Source organism: Tasmannia lanceolata, unplaced genomic scaffold (genome assembly GCF_043159265.1).
Source record: "Tasmannia lanceolata isolate RefF3 unplaced genomic scaffold, GAP_Taslan_0.1 ptg000037l, whole genome shotgun sequence".
In the NCBI taxonomy this organism is placed as follows: domain Eukaryota; kingdom Viridiplantae; phylum Streptophyta; class Magnoliopsida; order Canellales; family Winteraceae; genus Tasmannia; species Tasmannia lanceolata.
Window position 1 is genome coordinate 13,641,498 of NW_027518714.1, and position 19,863 is coordinate 13,661,360.

General features: G+C 38.2%; 1 protein-coding gene across 2 annotated transcripts in view; it reads left to right on the top strand.

Moving 5' to 3' along the window:
- LOC143860535 (RNA-binding (RRM/RBD/RNP motifs) family protein) overlaps positions 1 to 19,863 on the top strand; it is a 36,190-nt gene that overhangs the window by 4,913 nt on the left and 11,414 nt on the right. The window contains exons 3-4 of one of the 2 annotated variants that reach the window (XM_077371216.1): positions 83 to 220; positions 7,109 to 7,184. In XM_077371216.1, coding sequence (XP_077227331.1) covers positions 83 to 220; positions 7,109 to 7,184 — 214 coding nt within the window. The remainder of the gene's footprint in view (positions 1 to 82; positions 221 to 7,108; positions 7,185 to 19,863) is intronic. The other variant, XM_077371217.1, reaches the window with a different exon arrangement.

A 19,863-nucleotide genomic window follows, 5' to 3' on the forward strand; every position in this document is an offset into this window, starting at 1 on the left:
GGCACCCTTGCAAAAACCAACTTCAAGGGTCAAGAATTTTTGGCATGGATTTATTTATTTTTCCAAGGCATTATGTTTTCAGATAAACAAAGAGAAGGGTCAAGCTCTTGTGGAATTTCTCACACCAGAATATGCTACATTATCTCTTGCTTTTGATGGCAGATCCTTCTCGGGATCTATCCTCAAAATCAGGCGCCCCAAAGATTTCATTGAAACAACAGTAAGATTGCTAATTATATATACCATTTCCGTTTTTATTTTGTAATTTATCTTTTTTATTGCTTGTATATTCTTTGCAATGTTTGTAGAGGTTTAGCGTTACAGGTGTAAATTGTAAATGGTGCTGAACAGTTGCACATCATTATTTGAATTTTGCAGTTTATAAGTTAATGAATATAGTGATGAAATTAGTACGTAGAAGTAACATTATCACCCATGTTACATGGATTCTTCTAAATGGGTGAAGAATCCGTGTCGGATACGCCTCAAATTTTGAGTTTTACCCAAGTTTCGTAAATAGAAATAAAATATTATATCTGCTTAACAGATTAAATTTTTCAAAAATTTTCTTGTTTTAACCATATTATTATGTAAGAAAACCAAATTTAAAATTTTATTAAAATATTTTTGGCGAATCCGCGAATCATTCTTTTTGAGGTTTGCCGAATCCAAAACTTGATACCTATGTTGGATTCCGACACTCGTATCCGTACTGATGCAACATAAATTATCACTTATTGTTCAACCTGGACTAAATGATGATATTTGCAGCAGTGTCACTACTAGTTGTTCCCAGTATTGATGCTTTAGTTTCTAAGTTTCTTTTTCTTTTTATTATTACTTTTTTGTGATCTTTATATGAGGAAGTGTTTCATTAAACTGCTGCGAGTATTTTTAAATCCCACTTAGACTTAGGGTCTTAGAATCTTACCACGGCACTTCTTCTGGAATCTTACCACGGCACTTCTTCTGGAATCTTACCACGGCACTATGGCAGCACTGTCTATTTGAGAAAGCAGTCTCTTCCTTGTTCTGAAAAACTATCAACCCAAATTTCTTAATTACTGATTCAAAAGTGGATATTTTCTAATTCTGTTCTTTTGGTTTTTTTATGATGTCGAGTTGAGAGAAGGTATCCCGATGAACAATGAACACATCATTAATGGAAGTTGGAGGAACACTATCAATTTGAAGGGGGTGATTGTTCCTGGGTCAGTGAGGGTTTATTGCATGCGGATGGGGTCTGGAGCCAAACATAGGGACACTGAGATGAATTAGCATGAGGCCAAATACCTCTATGAAATATCTGAAAGGAAAGGTTTGAATAGCTATTTCATTGGACAAAATCATAAAAAAAAACTATTTCATCGGACAAATGATATGAGAGGAATTATTTAAGTGTTACCTATTAATATTTAAGAAATAATAAGATTGGCTGACATTAACAGGTTTTTCATTTCTTAGGCTTCATTTTGACCAAATGCCAGTACTATAAGAATCAATAATTTATAAGAATAAATTACAGAATAACCTGCTTTCCCAAGGCAGTCGCAAGTTGTAATGATCCCCGCTGGAGTTCCTGAGTTAAACTTTAACTGAAGCTCATTAGTGTCCTCTGTTTTTCATTGTTAAGTGTCTTCTAGTAAGTGAGTGGTGAAGTGAGGCTTGCCTTTGCTGGTCTTCTGGGAATTTAGGACTATTAAAGCTGAAGACTTCACCTATTAGAAGGCCTTAGAATCTTCTTGGGGTCCTTTTTGTCTCTTTGTTGATTTGCTCAATGTAATCTATTGGTTGAAATGTGTGGGATTGTCTTCCTGTAGACTAACCATCTTCTTTGACAGATTCATGGCATTTGCCTTTTGTTTGATGTCATGCCCTCCGTGAGGTTAGTGATATTGACGACTCCCTTGCTAGGGAGTCATGCTGCTTACCGTTTACATTGTAAAATGTAAACTGACAGCTCTACCTCTCATGTCTTTTGTAGGCTTTGATATTATTTACTAAACTTCTCCTTTTTTTCTTTTTTTTATAAAGAATGCCAGTTGCCAACTATAACTAATAATTACTGTTGGTTTTCGTTAAAAGGGAGGTAATTTTAATGAATTATGGTTGGACCAGAACATTATAAAGGGAATTTTTGTGGTTCCTACATCATTTGCGACGGTCAACAGCTCTTTCAGCTTGAAGTTTCTTGCTCATATTCCAAGGATATTAAAGATGAGGGATGAGCATGTTGGAAAATTAAAGAATGTATGAGCCAATATCAACCCGAGAAAATTTCCTTCACTACATGAGATCTTAAACTCTTTTTTGAAACTTATATACACACAATTCACTGCAAATTCCAATAAACTTTCCATACTATGATATATCCAATCAATAGGTCTGAAGAACTTGTGCATAGTACAGTATACGATCCTTAGTTGACGACTTCTATTGATGAAGTGGAGCCTGGATATGTGGGAGATCTTTGTATGGTCACCACATGGATGTTGTACACACGTAGGTCCATCGATTCTCGTGACATTGAAATGGGTTGTGTGCCTCTCTCTCTCTCTCTCTCTATATATATATATATATATATATATATATATATATATATATATATATATTGTAGCTAACTTAGCTACACCGACGCCTTAAAATACAGTGGGCCCCACATTGTTTCGGTGATGCAAACCATTCATTTGATGGGCGCTCACATAGATAGGGTGTGCCCAAAAAACCAGCTTCATAGGATCATCCCAACCCTACGATTTGTGGAGGCAAAAATGGACGTGTAAAAACCTTCCATTTTTGCCTCCACAGTTTGAAGGGTTGGGATCTTCCATTGGAGCTGATTTTTTGGGCACACCCTATCTATGTGAGGGCCTATCAAATGAATGGTTTGGATCACCCAAACAATGTAGGCCCACTGTATTTTAAGCCATCGGTGTAGCTAAGTTAGCTACACGTATGTGTTGCTACACTTCTCTCTCTCTCTCTCTCTCTATATATATATATATATATATATAGGGAACTGATATTCCCACTCCCTTGTTTTGTAGTGGCATTCCTCTCTTTACACTTTTTTGATTGGCTGTTGTTAGCTTTCTGGGCTGTGACAACCTTAACAACTGATTAGAAAAGTTCCAATTAGAGAATAGAGTAAAGTAAGTTTGGACATATTTTCCCTACATATGTTTGAACACTGAGAAAGAGAAAAAGCATTAAGAAAAGCAAAAGGTACGATAAGATGAAAAACGACAAAAGAATAGGAAGAGAAGGGGCAAAACATAGAAAGAAGCATGCTACAAAACTGGCATCTCTTAGCCAACATGGTATCAAACCCTTGCTAAAGTGTGTGCGATATTATTGGGGGTTCTTGTAACATGCCTATAACAGGAGTTCAACTCTTTTTTTTAGATCAAGTATCTCCAATATGACGTCTGTTAGTTTTCACAGACCGGTACTTAATCGCTTTGCTCATACAATAACATTGGTTGAATCACCGTCCACCTAGAAAAGTACAAGACAAACAATAGATCCGCCTTGTTGATGCCTGGGTAGTTGAGCTCCTGCGTTAGCAGCACCTGAAGGACATTGAATCAAATCTTGCAAGGCACTTGCAATGAGAAAAAGATGGTTCATTTAGCTAGCTCGTTCCAGCGTGATGTGGGAGGAGATTTTGACTTTTGACTTCCTCCTTAATTGTGTATTGGGGATGCTGTTCCCTTTTTGCTTCCGCTGTCCGCCCCCTCCCCCCCCCTCCCTGCTCTCCAACTAAAACACTATCCCAACCCAATTACATTAAAATTAAAATTCTAAAAGACCATTATTCATACCCCCACTAAGACAAAAGACATACGAACAAAGAAATAACTATAAAGCACTAATGATAGCCCTATCATCATATTTAACCCTTGTTCTTCGTGAAGTCTCCATCAAATAAGTACAAAATGATGAATGGTATTTGGCATGCAACAAAACTAACACAATGAAAATCAGTGAATAGCTAAACTTATCCTATGTATGGAACATATTTTGGAGAAACAAACATTAATCAACTGCAACTGATGAGGGAATACCACATCTATACAAGCAATAAGTGCAAGAAGATGAACGATATTTGGTATGCAACAAAAAAGCAACACTGAAAGTCAGTGTATGGCTAAACTTATTTCTATGCATTGAGTTTTCAAAGATTATTAATCCAAAATTAGAAAGGAAACATGCATGATTTGTGGCACTGTTTTTGGCATTTTATAGCTTGAATCGTGGCTGTCAATGTTGGTAAAACCTCTAGTGTGTCAACTATTGAAGTGGTCCACTAGGTTCAGGCTCTAGAGTGAAGTACACCGCTTGATGCCTTGAAGCAATTTGAGACCTGTGCTTCTTATGGTTATTGGGATGATAGATGTTAACATGATTTCGTAATGGATTGCCTGGGATAGAAACCATCTTTAGTTGTCTTAGGCACACAGTGAAAAAAAAAACGGATTGGGATATGGTTTGAAAGATGGTTGCGAGAATGTTGATTTGGGTACTACACATGGAAAAAACCAAGGAAGCCGGATTCTTCCCTGGGAGTGGGGAACCTCGATTCCCGGGTTCTCGAAGTCGAAACGGGAATCTTCTCGAATCCCAAAAAACTGGGAATCCCGGTTCGGATTCGCCGGAAACCCGATTCCCACTTGTGGGAATCGCGGTTTATGATTCCCCGGAAACCCGATTCCTATTTTTGGGAACCACGGTTTAATGTTATGCTAAGTTATAAATTCCATTTCGTTCGCCGTTTCGTTTTGGCTACTGAACGGAACGTTTCGGTGTTTCGTCCGTTTCGTTTGAAACTTTTCATTCCGCTAGGAAGAGGGAATATTTTTTAATAGTTAAAAATATGAAAAAAATCCAAAAAAATCAGAAATTGTGATAAAAACAGAAGCAACAATTAATTGAACAAAATATGTAGAAGATCCAACATTTACTTAAAGGAAAATCACTATAAGATGAATTGCCTGTGTTGACCAGCATGTTGACCAGTGCGTTGACGGGTGCCTGACAAGATGAAAAATTTTTAGAGACCAAATTATGAGACGTTTTTTACCGGACTTTTGAGATTTAATAATTTTTGGACACGATAGATTTTATGAATTTTTAAAATTAGAAAAATACCCCATCGTTTGGAAGTTAAGATTTTGACCCGACTCATTTTTTTCGAATTTTGTACTAGAACTGGAAAGTTGACTTTTTATCGTTTTAGATTTGGGTCTTGAAACTATTTTTAATAAATCCAAATGGGGGTATTCCCTTATTTACATGTAAATCTTAAGTAAATGGGCATTTACTTAAGATTTACATGTAAATATTACGAAGAAGAGAGAACCAGGAAGCAGAAACAGGAAGAAGACAGAACCAGGAAGAAGACAGAACCAGGAAGAAGAAATAGGAAGAGATGAAAACAAAAACAGGATTTGGAGAATTCCGGACGAAACAACACATTCCGCCTGTTTCGTCCGGAATTCCGGATTCTAGTGGAATTTGGGTCGGAACAACCGGAATGGACCGGAATTCCGACCGGAACAGAATATATGGCCATTCCGTTCCGGAATTCCGGTCCGGAACCGGAATTCCGGTCCATTCTGGCGGGAACGGAACGAAATTTATAACTAGGATGTTATGTGAAACACGATTTCCTAGCGATTCCCCGGAGATTCCCTGGCGATGCCCAACTCCCCAGTGATTCCCCGACAATTCCCCGGCGACTCCCCAACGACTCTCCGGTGACTCTCCGGCGACTTCACGATTCCCGCTTCCGACCATCCCGGGAGCCTTCGATTCCTGCTCTGGCAACCTTGGAAAAAACCCAATCAAGAGAAAGATAGTTGTGGGGTCAGCCACGACCAAAAAATCTGTCTCGAGGCATCTTGTGGTCACAAGATGGAGATGAGGAAGAGAAATCAGTGACTAACAGTAACCTTACCATTCTAAAAAATAAAAATAAATAAACAGTAACCTCTTTAGGAGAGAACGAATGGTGGATTATATAATGTCCCTTTTGCATGCCATATTTTTTGTTTCTCATATAGGCACTATAACCTCAATTCTCTCACTCTTTATCTCTTAGTAATTTCAATGCATCTAAGTATTTTTCTGTAGTGGATATCCTGGAACATTTTAGATCTGGTGACTGTTAAGAAACTGTGTTTGTTTTCTGAAACCTAAGAATTTCTTTGTGAAGATCAAAGTACTTACAAAGGGTCTAGATGGCAAAGTAGCTAATATTTGTAATATGTTCCCTTCCCCATTTCAGCTGATGTTAATTGTTTGGTACAAGATACAAGCTCGTGTTTCTTAGATCGGCGTGATATTTCTTGATCCTTGATTTTTAGTTGATTGGTAGATGGTGCATGCATTTAACTTCCAAATGCCATACATGTCTATGGATGCATAGATGCATTCCTGGGTGTGCTTTGTTATTTGTATGAATATATTCAATTCAGAGGTTCTTCTTTTTTTGTATTTCTTGGATTCTTCCTGTTAGACATTCTCCACCACAGTTGATACATGTGTCATGGTGAAAATTGTGATTCAATGCCGAGCTATTTGCTGATCATTATCTTTTATTTGTACTTTGTAGTCCTCTTGAGTGGATATATGAATCCTGGATGTGTTTCTAAAAGGAAAAAAAATATAGGCATTATGAAGTGGAACCATAACTTAATGCAATGATCATATTTTTGCAAGATTGCCACCCAATAAAATGGATAGCAAATTTCAAAATGCAAAAGTTTAATAGTCCTAGCTTCTAAATAGTTCTCTTACATTCAGATTGCTAGCCTACATGCTTTTGTAATATTAAAAGACCATCATGATTAGATGTGCTGAAATTCTGAGTGGATTTTTTATCTGTAAGCTCCAACTTGATGGTTGCACTAATCACTTAAAAATTGTGCTTTCTTGTGCCTTAAGCCACTGCACTGTGAAGAATTGCTAAAAGGTTGCTTATCTCATTTTTTTTCCCATAGTAACTGTTTATCTAGTTGAACTTGTTTTGGTTTGTGTAAGACATGATATATTGTATCCTAAGATGAAATTGTCTGACGATCATGTTGACATCTCTCTTAAATAGGGTATTTATATTGGGTGTGTCATAATTCACATTCAGAATGGTGACAAAGCGAGGGCATTTATAAGAAGACTTCCTGGTATTGTGCAAGCTTGATGTGATAGCAGCATCTTTCCAGAATTTATTTCCGGTGATTGATCTTGACTGTTGAAAGAGTCATTTCTGTTGACCATTATGTGGCGTTTGCTTTTGTCTAATGGCAAACTTTGCAAAATGATATCCGATGCGCTCCTCACAGGACTGTCGGTTAAATATATCTTAGATGTCCATAACTTCATATACTTGGGGTTTTTTTTTTTTGAGGATCCGACTAGGCTATTTATTCCATCAAAACGTTTTTATATGTAAATTTGGATTTGTCAGTGTACTTGGATTCAGTCATCTAAGTCACAGTGTTATGATGCTATACAATCATCCTTTATACAACTATAAAACGTGCTAGCAGCTATTCTTATGGAAGCTGGTTCTGAACTTGGTCAATTTTCTTTATTGATTCCTTGCAATGGGGATGTTTATAAAGTCCATGGTTTTAAATTTCCATCGAAACCGGCACGAAACGACTGAAATTTTTCTGTTGTCATCCCCACCGAAACCGAAACGCATATTGAAACCAAAATTGTAAGTGTATACCATATCAGTATGTATTACATAATTTTATTTATATGAATCACATGTAAAATGTCATGTGTATATTGTGCATATATTTATATACCTTACATGTGAAATGTGGCATATGCTGAATTAGTAAACTTGCGCGACAGTGCATGTCAGTAGGTGTTCGATGTTATTAAATCATTATAGGTGTCATTCTTGCTGATACAATGGTTTCTAAATGTGTATTTGTGCTTGTTAAAATATTTTTTGAAAATTTCTACTAATAATTCTATCATTTGCATATGTTTTCAATTTTTCATACATTTTCATGATTTTACAATATTTCAACTGAAATTTCCAACTGAAACAAAACATTTCCGTTTCCGTTGTGACTGAAACCGAAGTTTAAAACCATGATAAAGTCCACATGGAGATTTCTGAGGTAGATTGCTGACAATCTATAGATCTTTCTTATCTGCTTTCAAGCAAATAGTGTATCTAGTAAGGTACTAGAATGCGAATATTTGTTCAGAGATTGGTATCTCAAAATCAGAGGGATTTTGTGGAGGGTAGTCAAATTCTTGATGGGGTTCTTATTGCGAATGGATGTTTGGATTCTAGGAAAAGGGAGACGTCCAAGTATCATTTGCAAAGTTGGCATGAGGTAAGATTACGACATGATGGATTAGGATTTCGTTCAATATATCTTGGGAAGGATGGGCTTTGTGCAAAGGTGGAAGAATTGGATCATGGGTCCGTATCCTCTCCGTATTTTTTTCATTGTTATTAATGGGAAGGTCATTGGGTTCTTTAAGAGTTCTTACTTCTTAGGGCCTTAGTCAAGGGGACCCACTCTCCACCTTCCTATTCAGTTTGGTGGGGGATACTTTGAGTAGGCTTCTTCTTAAAGCGGAAGAGGTGGGCTTTTTTGATGGATTCTCTACAGGCTGGCATTGCCTTTCCATCTTGTACCTTCAATTTGCAGACGACACTTTAATATTTATGCGGCGTTTCAAGCACTCAACTTCTTAATGTGTGAGGTATTCTTTGGTGGTTGAAGGAGGTGTCAGGGTTGAACGTAAATGCTTTAAAGAATTTCATCTCGAGAATCATTGTGGATGATAATAGAGGAAATGGAATCGTAGATTCTTTTGGTTATGTTAAAAAGCTTCCTATTCCTTATCTTGGGTGGCCCGTCATATTATAATTCCTCTCAAAGCCCTTTGGGATCCAGTGGGTGAGCTTATCGGGAGGAAGTTTGGTCATTGGAAGAAAACTTACCTCTCTCTGAGGTGAAGGATAACTTTGATTAAGGTCACCCTCGTGAACCTTCTGATGTACTTTTGTCTCTTTTAAGATTCCTAAGGCAATTTCTAGAAGGATTGAACAACTTCATAGAGATTTTCTTTGGAAACATACAATGACAGAGGGGAGGGGAAGATGAAACATATTGTAAAGTGGGGGAACCTTTTTCGGCCTAAATCAGGAGTTCTTGGGCTTGGGAACATTTGCCTAAGAGAGCTTAAAGCTCTCTTAGGGAAATGGCTCTAGTGATTTGTAGAGAATTGGAACACCCTTTTGGAGAGGAATCATAATGGGTAAGTTTGGTCGAGGCTCGGGGGTTTGAAAGTAGAGGCAAGTTCTATCTTTTCATAATGTTGTTCTTTGAATATTTATGTGGGACCTTTTCCAATATTAAAATTCAGATAATTTAAGGTGGACAGTGATGGGGAGTGTGATGTAGTACAACGTAGCAATCAAATATTGATTGCAGGAAGAAGATTGTTCACAACCTAAATTTTTACCCAGATTTTGGCCTAGAATTGGATAAAAAAGCTACCCACAGACTCTGGACATTATTCGTGGTAAAAGTTTCATAATATATTGGTATTAGGGCATCAATCAATGATTTAATCTTGATTAAATTGATATCAAAGCCAAGATGCCTCCTAAAAAGACATCCGTCCTTAATTTTAGTGAAGATGTGCAAGAAAACAAGAATCTTGAGGAGATGAAGGAATTAATTTGGCAACATGGGCAAAAGCATGACCCAAAGATGGAGATGAGAGAGCAATTCATATAATTTAATGCTGTTCTTACTCAATTCATGCGCAATGAAAAGATGCATCAAACATTGAGTGCATCGAAACATGTAAAGACCAATTTGGGAGGACTTAAAAAAGAGGTGAACCCTAGGTATCTAGCCATACCCAAATGGTATTCCCCTTGGCAACTATTCCAGTCCATGAACCAAGTTCCACAAAAAAGTAATTAATGTGAATAAGGAATTAAGTCGAAACTCTCGAAATGTTTGGAGGATTAGAAGGTGAAGTATCTTATGAGGATTTGAGTGAAAAACGCTATGAGGTATGTGAATCTCTTATAATACTACAGACTAATTTAAGAGAAGATTTATTCTTTACCACGGTAGACAGAATTAGAGGTGAGAGTATTGTGCCCGATAGATGATTTCTTAACTTTTCGTAGATAAAAACAGATAATCTAGAAATGACATCTCTTGAGTGAAAAATGCTGTGAGGTATGTGAATCTCTTATAATACTACAAACTAATTTAAGAGAAGATTTATTCTTTACCACGGTAGACAGAATTAGAGGTGAGAGTATTGTGCCCAATAGATGATTTCTTTAACTTTCCATAGATAGAAACAGATAGACTAGAAATGACATCTCTTATGTCAATGATACCATCTTCTTCGATTGAATGCCATCTCTTATGTCAATGACACCAAAGGGATCTTAAATAAATGGATTGGGATATGGATGGAAAATAATGAAATAGAGCCATTTGAGGTTCCGATCAAAAGAAATCGTGCCAAGAAAATTGACATACGAGCAGCCAACTTTGGAGTGGATCGATTGACAGATATATGGTCAGTTGATGGAAGAGAATGTTGATCGATTGGACAAGATGATTATTGAAGTTTCACTCGTCGAGTTTATTTATATTTTTTTCGCTGATATACCACTAGAGTTACCATCGGAGTGTTATCTCTCCAAGTATCTTGTTTGTATATGCGTTGTTGCCACCATCTTTTCATTGCCAAGCAAATATCTTTAAAAGGGGACGACATCAACTCGAAGTCAAGTTCTTTTCAAGAAACGATGGCTGATGTAGTACAACTTGTAGCCAAATTTTTATCTCAAGAAGATTGATTGAAGCCTAAGTTTTTACCCAGATTTTGACCCATGATTTGATCTAAAAGCTACCCATCGAATTTTAGCCATTATTCTTGATAAAAGTTTCATATAAATTGGTATTAGAGCGTTAATCATAGATTTTTTTTCTGCATTATTTGGTATTGGAGTGTCAATCGTAGATTTGTTCTACATTATTGACAGTTGGCTGAGGTTGAGAAGGGGATACGGGATGATAGTTGGGATAAGGGATGAGAATAAGATCTTATGATGGAATATTCTGGACTTCACTAGCCTGGACTGGTGGATGACTTTATAGATTGCAAGTTGTAGTTAGACGCCAATTATCTGTTTGATTCGAGAACGGAATTGGGATACATATCATAACTAATTTTGTTGTGGTCTGGAGAGGATGTAATTGTGGATGCCTTTGTCATTGGAGGAGAAATTGCTTGATGTGTGCTCAGCATTTATCTAGGCTAGCCTTTCTCTTCGAAGTGATTTTCATCTAAAAGCTTTTTCATGGTTGGTGACATCGATATGGCCCATGCATGGACATATGCCTCTACAACACTACTAGTTTTGGAATCATGTGGTCACCAATTGTAATCAGTATTGCCGACACCATTGGCATTGGAGGGACCTCATCTCATGAGGTGAATCCATAACAGCCAAGAGAGAGAAAGCCGACAATCAAGATCACGATCCAAAAAAGGTGTGGTAGGAGTAAAAAAGGGGATCAGTTTATTAACTCAACAGGGAAGGGTGAAGGAGATGGGAAAAGAGAAATGAGACTAGATATGGGAAAAAAGGGGGAAGATGGAGACAATGATGTAAGAAGTGAGATTGATAGGGGGTTATTGGCTTATAATCCCAATCGGAAGGGGATGAGGGGTAGATGAGAAGATACACAAAAAGAAAAATAAGAGTTTAGGAATAGAAACGGTTGGTTTCTACATTGGAGAATAGAGAGATGAAGAAGAGATGGGAGAAAAAATGCGTGATAGAGAGAGTTGCGTTCTCCCCTCACATGACATTATAAAATACATTAAATGAAATGACATGAATATCCCCCATAAGGGGGTATTACACACGCCCACTCTCAACACTCCCCTTCAAGCTGGAGTGTATATATATCATACACCCCCAGCTTGTTACATAAGTCACTCAATCCTGCTTTGTTTAGGGGTTTGGTTACTTTGGTAAACATGTCTGCTATCTGATCATTTGACCTCGTGAACACTGTGCAAATCTCCCCTTTTGAATCCTATGATGGATAAAGTGGTAGACCACCTCTATGTGTTTTGTCCCTTCATGAAAGACTGGATTCTGGGCTATATGAATAGCGGACTTGTTATCACAGTGAAGTGAAGCAGGTGATGATTAGGGTAGCCCAATCTCTGACATAAACGACCTCAACCAGATCAACTCGCATCTTGTGTAGGCCATGGCTCTATATTATGCCTCTGCACTCAACCTGGATACAACATCCTGTTTCTTGCTCTTCCACGATACCGAATTGCCTCCAACAAAGGTACAATTGTCAGTAGTAGACCTCCTATCTTCAGGCGATCTTGCCTAGTCTGCATATGAGTACCGTTCGACCCTCATATGACTATTGTTTCCTAAAGAACAAACTTTAACAGGAGCTTTCTTTAGGTATCTCACTATCTCAATGACTGCCGACCAGTGAGGTGTCCATGGTGTACTTATGAAATGACTAACCACATCGACTGCAAAGCAAATGTCTCGACGTGTGACAGTGAGGTAGATCAACTTTCCACCAATTGTCTGTATGTGCCTGGATCCTCCAGTAAGTCCCCGTGGTCAGGAGAAAGCTTAACATTTGGGTCCATAGGTGTCTCATCTGGCATTGCTCCCAAAAGACCTGTCTCTTTCAATATATCCAATGCGTTCTTCCTTTGTGACAGAGATAGCCCTCCATGTGAATGTGCTTACCTCTATCCCTACACAGTACCTTAGACGACCAAGGTCTTTGGTACAAAACTCTTTATGAAGGAAATCCTTTAGCTTCTTTAGACCTGCACTATCACTCCTATGAAAATGATATCATCTCTACGCAAACAACCAGAAAGATCCGACCATCTTTATACTGAGAGCTGAATTCTGAGTGGTCCACAACACACCGAGTCATGCCAAACTGTACTATTGCTTCACTAAATCTCCCAAACCAGGCACGAGGAGATTGTTTCAGACCATACAAGTCCTTGTGCAACTTACAGATATCATCTAGGATACTTCATCTCCGTCTGAGTAACATACTCAAGAGGTTACTCCATGGAAACTTCTTCCTGCAGATTGCCATGCAAGAAGGCATTCTTGACATCCAACTGGTAAAGTGGCCAAGACATGTTAACTGCAAGAGATATCAGAATTCGGACCGAAGGAATTTTTGCCACAAGGGGAGAATGTATCCGTGTAATAAATATCATAAGTTTGTGTGTACTCTTTTGTAACCAAACGAGCCTTCAGTCTTTCCACTGTTCCATCTGGCAGATATTTGACTGTAAACGCCCACTTACAACCCACTGCCTGAGCCCCAGATGGAAGAGAAACCAACTACCATGTACTATTGGACTGCAAAGCACCCATCTTTGTATCCATCACTTCTTGCCATCCTAGATGAGCCAAAGCCTCTGCAACATAACGAGGTACTGAAACAGAAGATACATATGATAGAAAAGAACCATAAGTGGAGGACATACAAGCATACGAAAAAAAATCAGAAATGGAATGAATAGTAGAACGCGAACGTCTACGAGAAGACACGAGCATCATCCAGAGTAGGCAAAGAACTAGTTACTTCAGGAGCACAAGGGAGTCCATCGATCTCTGAAGGAGGTGGTGGGCATGAGGTGCCATCCTCACATGGAAGTAATAACGACCTCTGAGGTCGACGAGAATAAACCTGCACTGGCTTCTGTTGTTTCATAGGGGTAGGAAGTGGGGTTGGACTGGTAACGACAGCGGAACTAAAGGATCAGAAGATGGTGTAGCGACATAACTCACCAAAGTCAGGGGCGTCCTCAAAGAAGGTAACATCAGCAGACACAAAAACACGTCGAAGCTGCGGACTATAACATCGGTATCCCTTCTGTGTGTGAGAGTAGGTATCACATATCCGTGTCAGATTATTCTCCCCTGAATATAATGTCTCTGCATGATCCCAGATGGCCTTAGCCGAGTCAAGAAACATCGAATGCTCTGCAATCTGCGGCTCCATGCTATGGAACATTTGGGTCTGGATGTGAGCATCCTCTCCACTGAGCATATTCCTTGCTATCAGACGATGGTGGATCCGATGTAACATAAGAAGTCTTCCCCTCTGCACGAAGATAGATCCAAACTGACCGAGACCACGCAGGATAGTTCATAGCATTGAGTTTGACAGAGGTCATCAGAACCATAGGGAGGGCCGTAGAAGACCCAGCCACTGTATTGGATGAGGTAGGAGTAGTCATACTAAATAGTGATCACAGAACAACTCTCAATCCACTAAAAGCCAAGTGCCAATCACTCCAAACAGAGCGGTATCACTAATAAAGAACCATGGTTAACCAGAATGCACTGCTTACAAGCACCACCTGTACTCTACCAACAACCACCACCAACAAATAACAACTCAAACAGCACTGTAAATCAAGTGACCAAAAAATACCACCAATATCACCACCAATACCACCAACATCACCAAGTCTAATGACAAGCCAACTACAACCAACACCAACAACTGATCACCATCAAATCACGAACAAGCCACCAACAAAAGCACCCATAGATGCTATCTCACACCTTAACACACGGTTCCGGTATAGAAAGAGGCGACAACACCACAAACATACACTACCAATATGAGAGAATCACCAAACCTTAGCCCGGAACCAACCACGAGATGATAAAGAGCGAATAATACCTATTTAGATCATGAATATGAAAGGTTGGAAGTAGATTAAAAGGAGTTTAGGGACTGATTTGTATAAAGTAGCGGGTTAAGGTTAGGGTTTGAGGTTGAGAAGATCAAAGGGAAGGGTTTCAAGTAGGGTTAATGGTTGTGTAACCAAAAAAGAAAGGTTGGGTTGGGGGGGGGGGGAATGTGTTTATGTTTGTAAAAAATAAAAAAAAACTAAGACATTGGGGGTTGTACGACACTGTTAAGGTAGAAAGGGAGGGGGGAGTGGCTTGGGGGTTGGAAGAATTCACAAAGAAAGGGTTTTAGAGTGGTACAACACTAGTGGAAGGGAAAGGGAGGGGTGCGACTGGGTTTAGGTTGATGAGGATTAGTATTAGGGTTAGGGAAGGTGGGGCGGCAATGATTTGGTTAGAGTTTTAGGGTTTCTTCAAGGATGAAAATTTCAATCTTCAACCTTGTGCTCCGAATGCGTGATAGAGTGAGTTCTCCCCTCCCACACGATATTAAATATAATACATTAAATGAAAAGACAGAAATATCCCCCATAAGTGGGTATTACAGATGCCCACTCTCAACAGAAACTTCATTCAATCATTGGATAGCATCTAAGAAAAGTTCCAAAAGGGCACATATATATATATATATATATATATATATATATATATATATATATATATATATATATATATATATATATATAAGAAAAGAAAGAGAACTAAAAGTTCTAAAATCCTAAACAAAAACCTAATACTTTTGGACTAAATATGCTCTATCGACTTAAAGAATCTCTCCCCACTTAAATTTTTTGTAATGCACGCGTGGACCTATTTAAAACACTCATAACTCAAAGAACTTGAGTGATTTTGATGGGAAAAGACTCAACTACCCCTATGACTTAAAAGACTTAAAAAACACCTAAAAGACACTTCTCTTGCACGTCTCTCTCCCCAGTTGTGCTATCTCTCCACTTTTGGGACAGGGGAAAAGAAAATTAATAAATAATAAATTGAATAAAAAAGTAAACAAGTAAAAAATATATATTAATAAAAATATAAATAAAAAGCATAGCCATCTCCCTTTATTTACCCTTCTCAATCGGGAAATGATGTTTCCACCCCTTACATTGTGGTCTTGTTCACTCTACAACTGGTTTTGGCATTGTCATCTTTCTGTCTTCACTCTTGCGCTGTTTCTCCATTGTCGCTCTCAGTTGCTGGACAGGGTATCTTTCTCAGCCAAACAGCACACATAAAATTTCTAGGACAATACAAGATGTTATCCAAACCACATGAAACTGCATCGTTATAAAATACAGGATGTCACCCAAACAATGTAAAACTAATTTTAGGAAAACATTGCACTTTTTTAAAGCTTGTAATGAATTTGATACTATGGCATAAGCAAAATCAGCGCATTAAAAAATCCCCTAAGGCCACGTTTGGATACCAACAAGATTTAGATTTGGATTTAGTTGATGTTTTGAATTGGATCAGATCCTTAGATTTCCAAATCAGCTACAACAGTGCAAAAAATTCCAATTTTCAAATCTGTTCTGCGAGACATTATTTGGAAATCAATATTTGTGGCAACTTCCTTCACCATCGCTGCTCTTCGACGTTGCTCCGGCAGCAGCCCTCCCTCCCTCCCTCTCTTGAAACATGATCATGAAGATGATTGATGTGTTTTGTATCCAAAACTCAAATCCAAATCAAGATACAAATGCATGAGGTATCCAAACGGGGCCTAAGTTAATTTATAATTTTACAGGGGTTGATTGCACCCCCCATTATTTGTTACTGTAGCTCCCTAATAAGTAGGAAAGAGGTGGCTTGGTCTTTTATGAGGGTACCTTTTTCTACGGCATGTTTTCTAAAGACTACTAATCAAAACATAAATCAACAATGCCTTAAAGCACTATCTATGCAATGACCAAAATGCCCTCATTTATCATATTCATGTAATATTTCCTAAAGATATTATACTAACTGTACAGCAAGGGAATTTTTTTTCTTTGCTGGCCCACTAAATGAGGCTTGTGGTAATCATTACCATTCTTCTTGTAGCCAGACACAAGTGCATCCCACATGCTCACGTCAAACAGAGATTTTGTCAGCTCTATTGAAACATGCATTATACAACCATATATTTTGAGAACTTGAAAGATGTCTACAAAGCCTTTTTTTGAGAGAAAGGTTTAGATTGTTTGCTTAACATGATATTACATGTGCACCATTAAAAAAACATGATATTATATATGAGGAACGGTGTCATGGTGGCCCACAAGATGAACAATCTCGGTCATCTCTCTCATCTACCATGCATACATTGGGCTTGTATTAGGCTAGTGGTGGCCCACTACATGAAAGGACCCGATCCACAGAGCACATGTGCAATGTTTACAATTTGTTAACACAATGTCATTTGGGTGGCCGCATGTGACAATTGAGCACGTGTGCAATGTTTACAATTTGTTGACACAATGTCATGTGGCCACATGTGACAATTTAGTAGTGGAATATGTTGATCTTTTGTGCCGGCTTGAGTCCGATCCATCATGTTGGCATAACCAAGGTTTTAAATTTTGTTTTCAGTTTCAGTTTCAGTTGTCAAAGAAATGGAAACATTTCGGTTTCAGTTGGAAATATCGATGGAAATCCTATGACATCATGGAAACGTATGCAAATGATAGAATTTCAAGATGAAACTTTAGGAAATGCTAGAATAAGCACAAATTCACTTGTACAAACCATCACATAAGCAAGACAACCATCCATAGGGCGGCCCAGTGCGCGAGGCTCCTGCCATTGTGGGGTCTGGGGAGGGCTAGATGTACGCAGCCTTACCCCTGCTTTGCAGAGAGGCTGTTTCCGAGACTCGAACCCGTGACCACCAGGTCACAATGGAGCAACCTTACCGTTGCGCCAAGGCTCGCCCTCTCAAGACAACCATCCATAATAGTTTAATAACATCGAACACCTAATGATTTGCACTGTCGTGCATGTCTGATAATTTAGTGCACAACACATTTCACATGTAATTAATATAAATATTTATAGATAATACTTGCACCACACTTTACATGCAATTCACATAAAGGTGGTTATGTAACACATATTGATATAGTATATGTCTAACGCACTTAGGTTTTTGGTTTTGGTATGCATTTCGGTGGGGATGGAAACAGAAACATTTCAGCCATTTCATGTCGCTTTTGGTGGAAATTTATAACCATGGGCATCACTATGATCGGATTATCCTAGACCCATGCTCAGGGATGAGTAAAAACGTGGCTTGTCAGGAAAATTTTAACCGTTGATTGTTTGCAGCCCCTGCTCTTGTGGATGAGGTCTCCCTTTGGCATGGGATCATTACCTTCTGTCACTTTGTGGTAGCCATTGGAGCAACAATTCCAATCACCAAACACAAGTGTCATGCGTACGATTAGCCACTACTATCCTCCTTCACAGAATGTAGGCATATTCTCAGTCTCTATTATGATTTTATTATGACCTTGTTGATTATATTTTTAATTACCAACCTTTAGGAAGCACACTATAGCAACGGAAATCATCTGGAAGATGAAGCCACCTCTTTCTTTTTAAATAGGCGTGAAACTAGCAAATGATGGGGTGTTAATATCAACTTCAACCCTTATATACATTAGTAAATAAATTCATAATTTACATTTTTAATATCATTCTATTCAATATCTTTCTCAATCCTCTTGCTTCTTGATTCTCCTAATTTTTTTTTGCTTCCACACTTCCACACCTAAATGGCTAAATCCTCTTTGCTCCGACTCCTGGTCACACATCATGGAACAGAAGGCTAGAAAGAGACTTCTGTAGAGGGCCAATTTCTTGAATTATCCATCCTTTTGGGGTGGGTGTGTATTAGCTTTTGAGAAGGGTTTCTTTTTTAATTTTTGTTTCATTTTTCTAGAACGGATCACTTTGTATTGATAAAAAAGAAGTGTTCCATGACTACAATTTGAAGTTCCAACTTTTACGTTCAGAATACATCTGCGTAACATTAATTCATTTACAATTAGTAGCAAACCAAGAAGTACAACCTAGGTTGATAGTGTTACAGAATTCAAGTAAGTCATTATGGCTGTGATTGGAAGTTACTTCTTTCTTGTTGGCTTCTGTTCATGGTGCTGCTTTGGAGTCTGAATTTTGAACTCATAGCTTGATTTCTTCATATTCAATATTCGTCATTATGCCTGCTTTGCTATCTTTTGGAAAAAAAAAAGAAAAAAAATCTGTCTACATTGGAAACATCCATGATTGGTGAACCCAAATGCACTCTAGATAGAACTAGGCCCAATTGATTTGGATATTAAGTATATTTGATTATCCATAGGCCATTAATCTAGGGTTCAGTTTCTCCTTTAGCATTGTTTTGTGGCTGGAGCTGACACATAGTGTATTGTGAATTTAAGCTTTTATTTATTTGTGGGCGACTGGGCTACAATATACGCATAGCATATGTGGCACCTTTCATTATGTGTTCAATTTGAAGGTGCTTTGTTAGCTTGAAATTTTTTTAACCAATTTTGTGAAGCATATTGGTTTGTATTTTATTTAGTACATATTTTCTGGACCATTATAATGTTGTCAACTCTCTCTCTCTCTCTCTCTCACACACACACACACACACACACACACACAAGTGATAATGGAACTTTATTAAAAAACTGTTACAAAATACAAAATGGCTCCATAAAGCGGTTAAGTTACACGTTGGGCATGTTTTCATGACACATGTCATAGCTTGCCAATCTTTTAGCCAAGGAGCTGGCTTTCCTTTGGATATGGTAAAGACGACTCAATTGGAAAGTTGCAACCGCTTGATGCATTTGTTAAAAGTGAGACATAAATCTCCAAGGGGGTGGAGAAGAGCCGGGGTGGAGGGTGGTGTGTGTTAAGCTTCTTCAGCCATGCAATAATTGCCAAGAGTTGCTTCCGATCTGAATCTCAGTGATATGCCTTCAAGACGAGCATAATTACATTGTTTCACTTTCACGAAGGGCATTAGTTTCATCATGCATTTTAGTAACCAAATTGGTAACCAG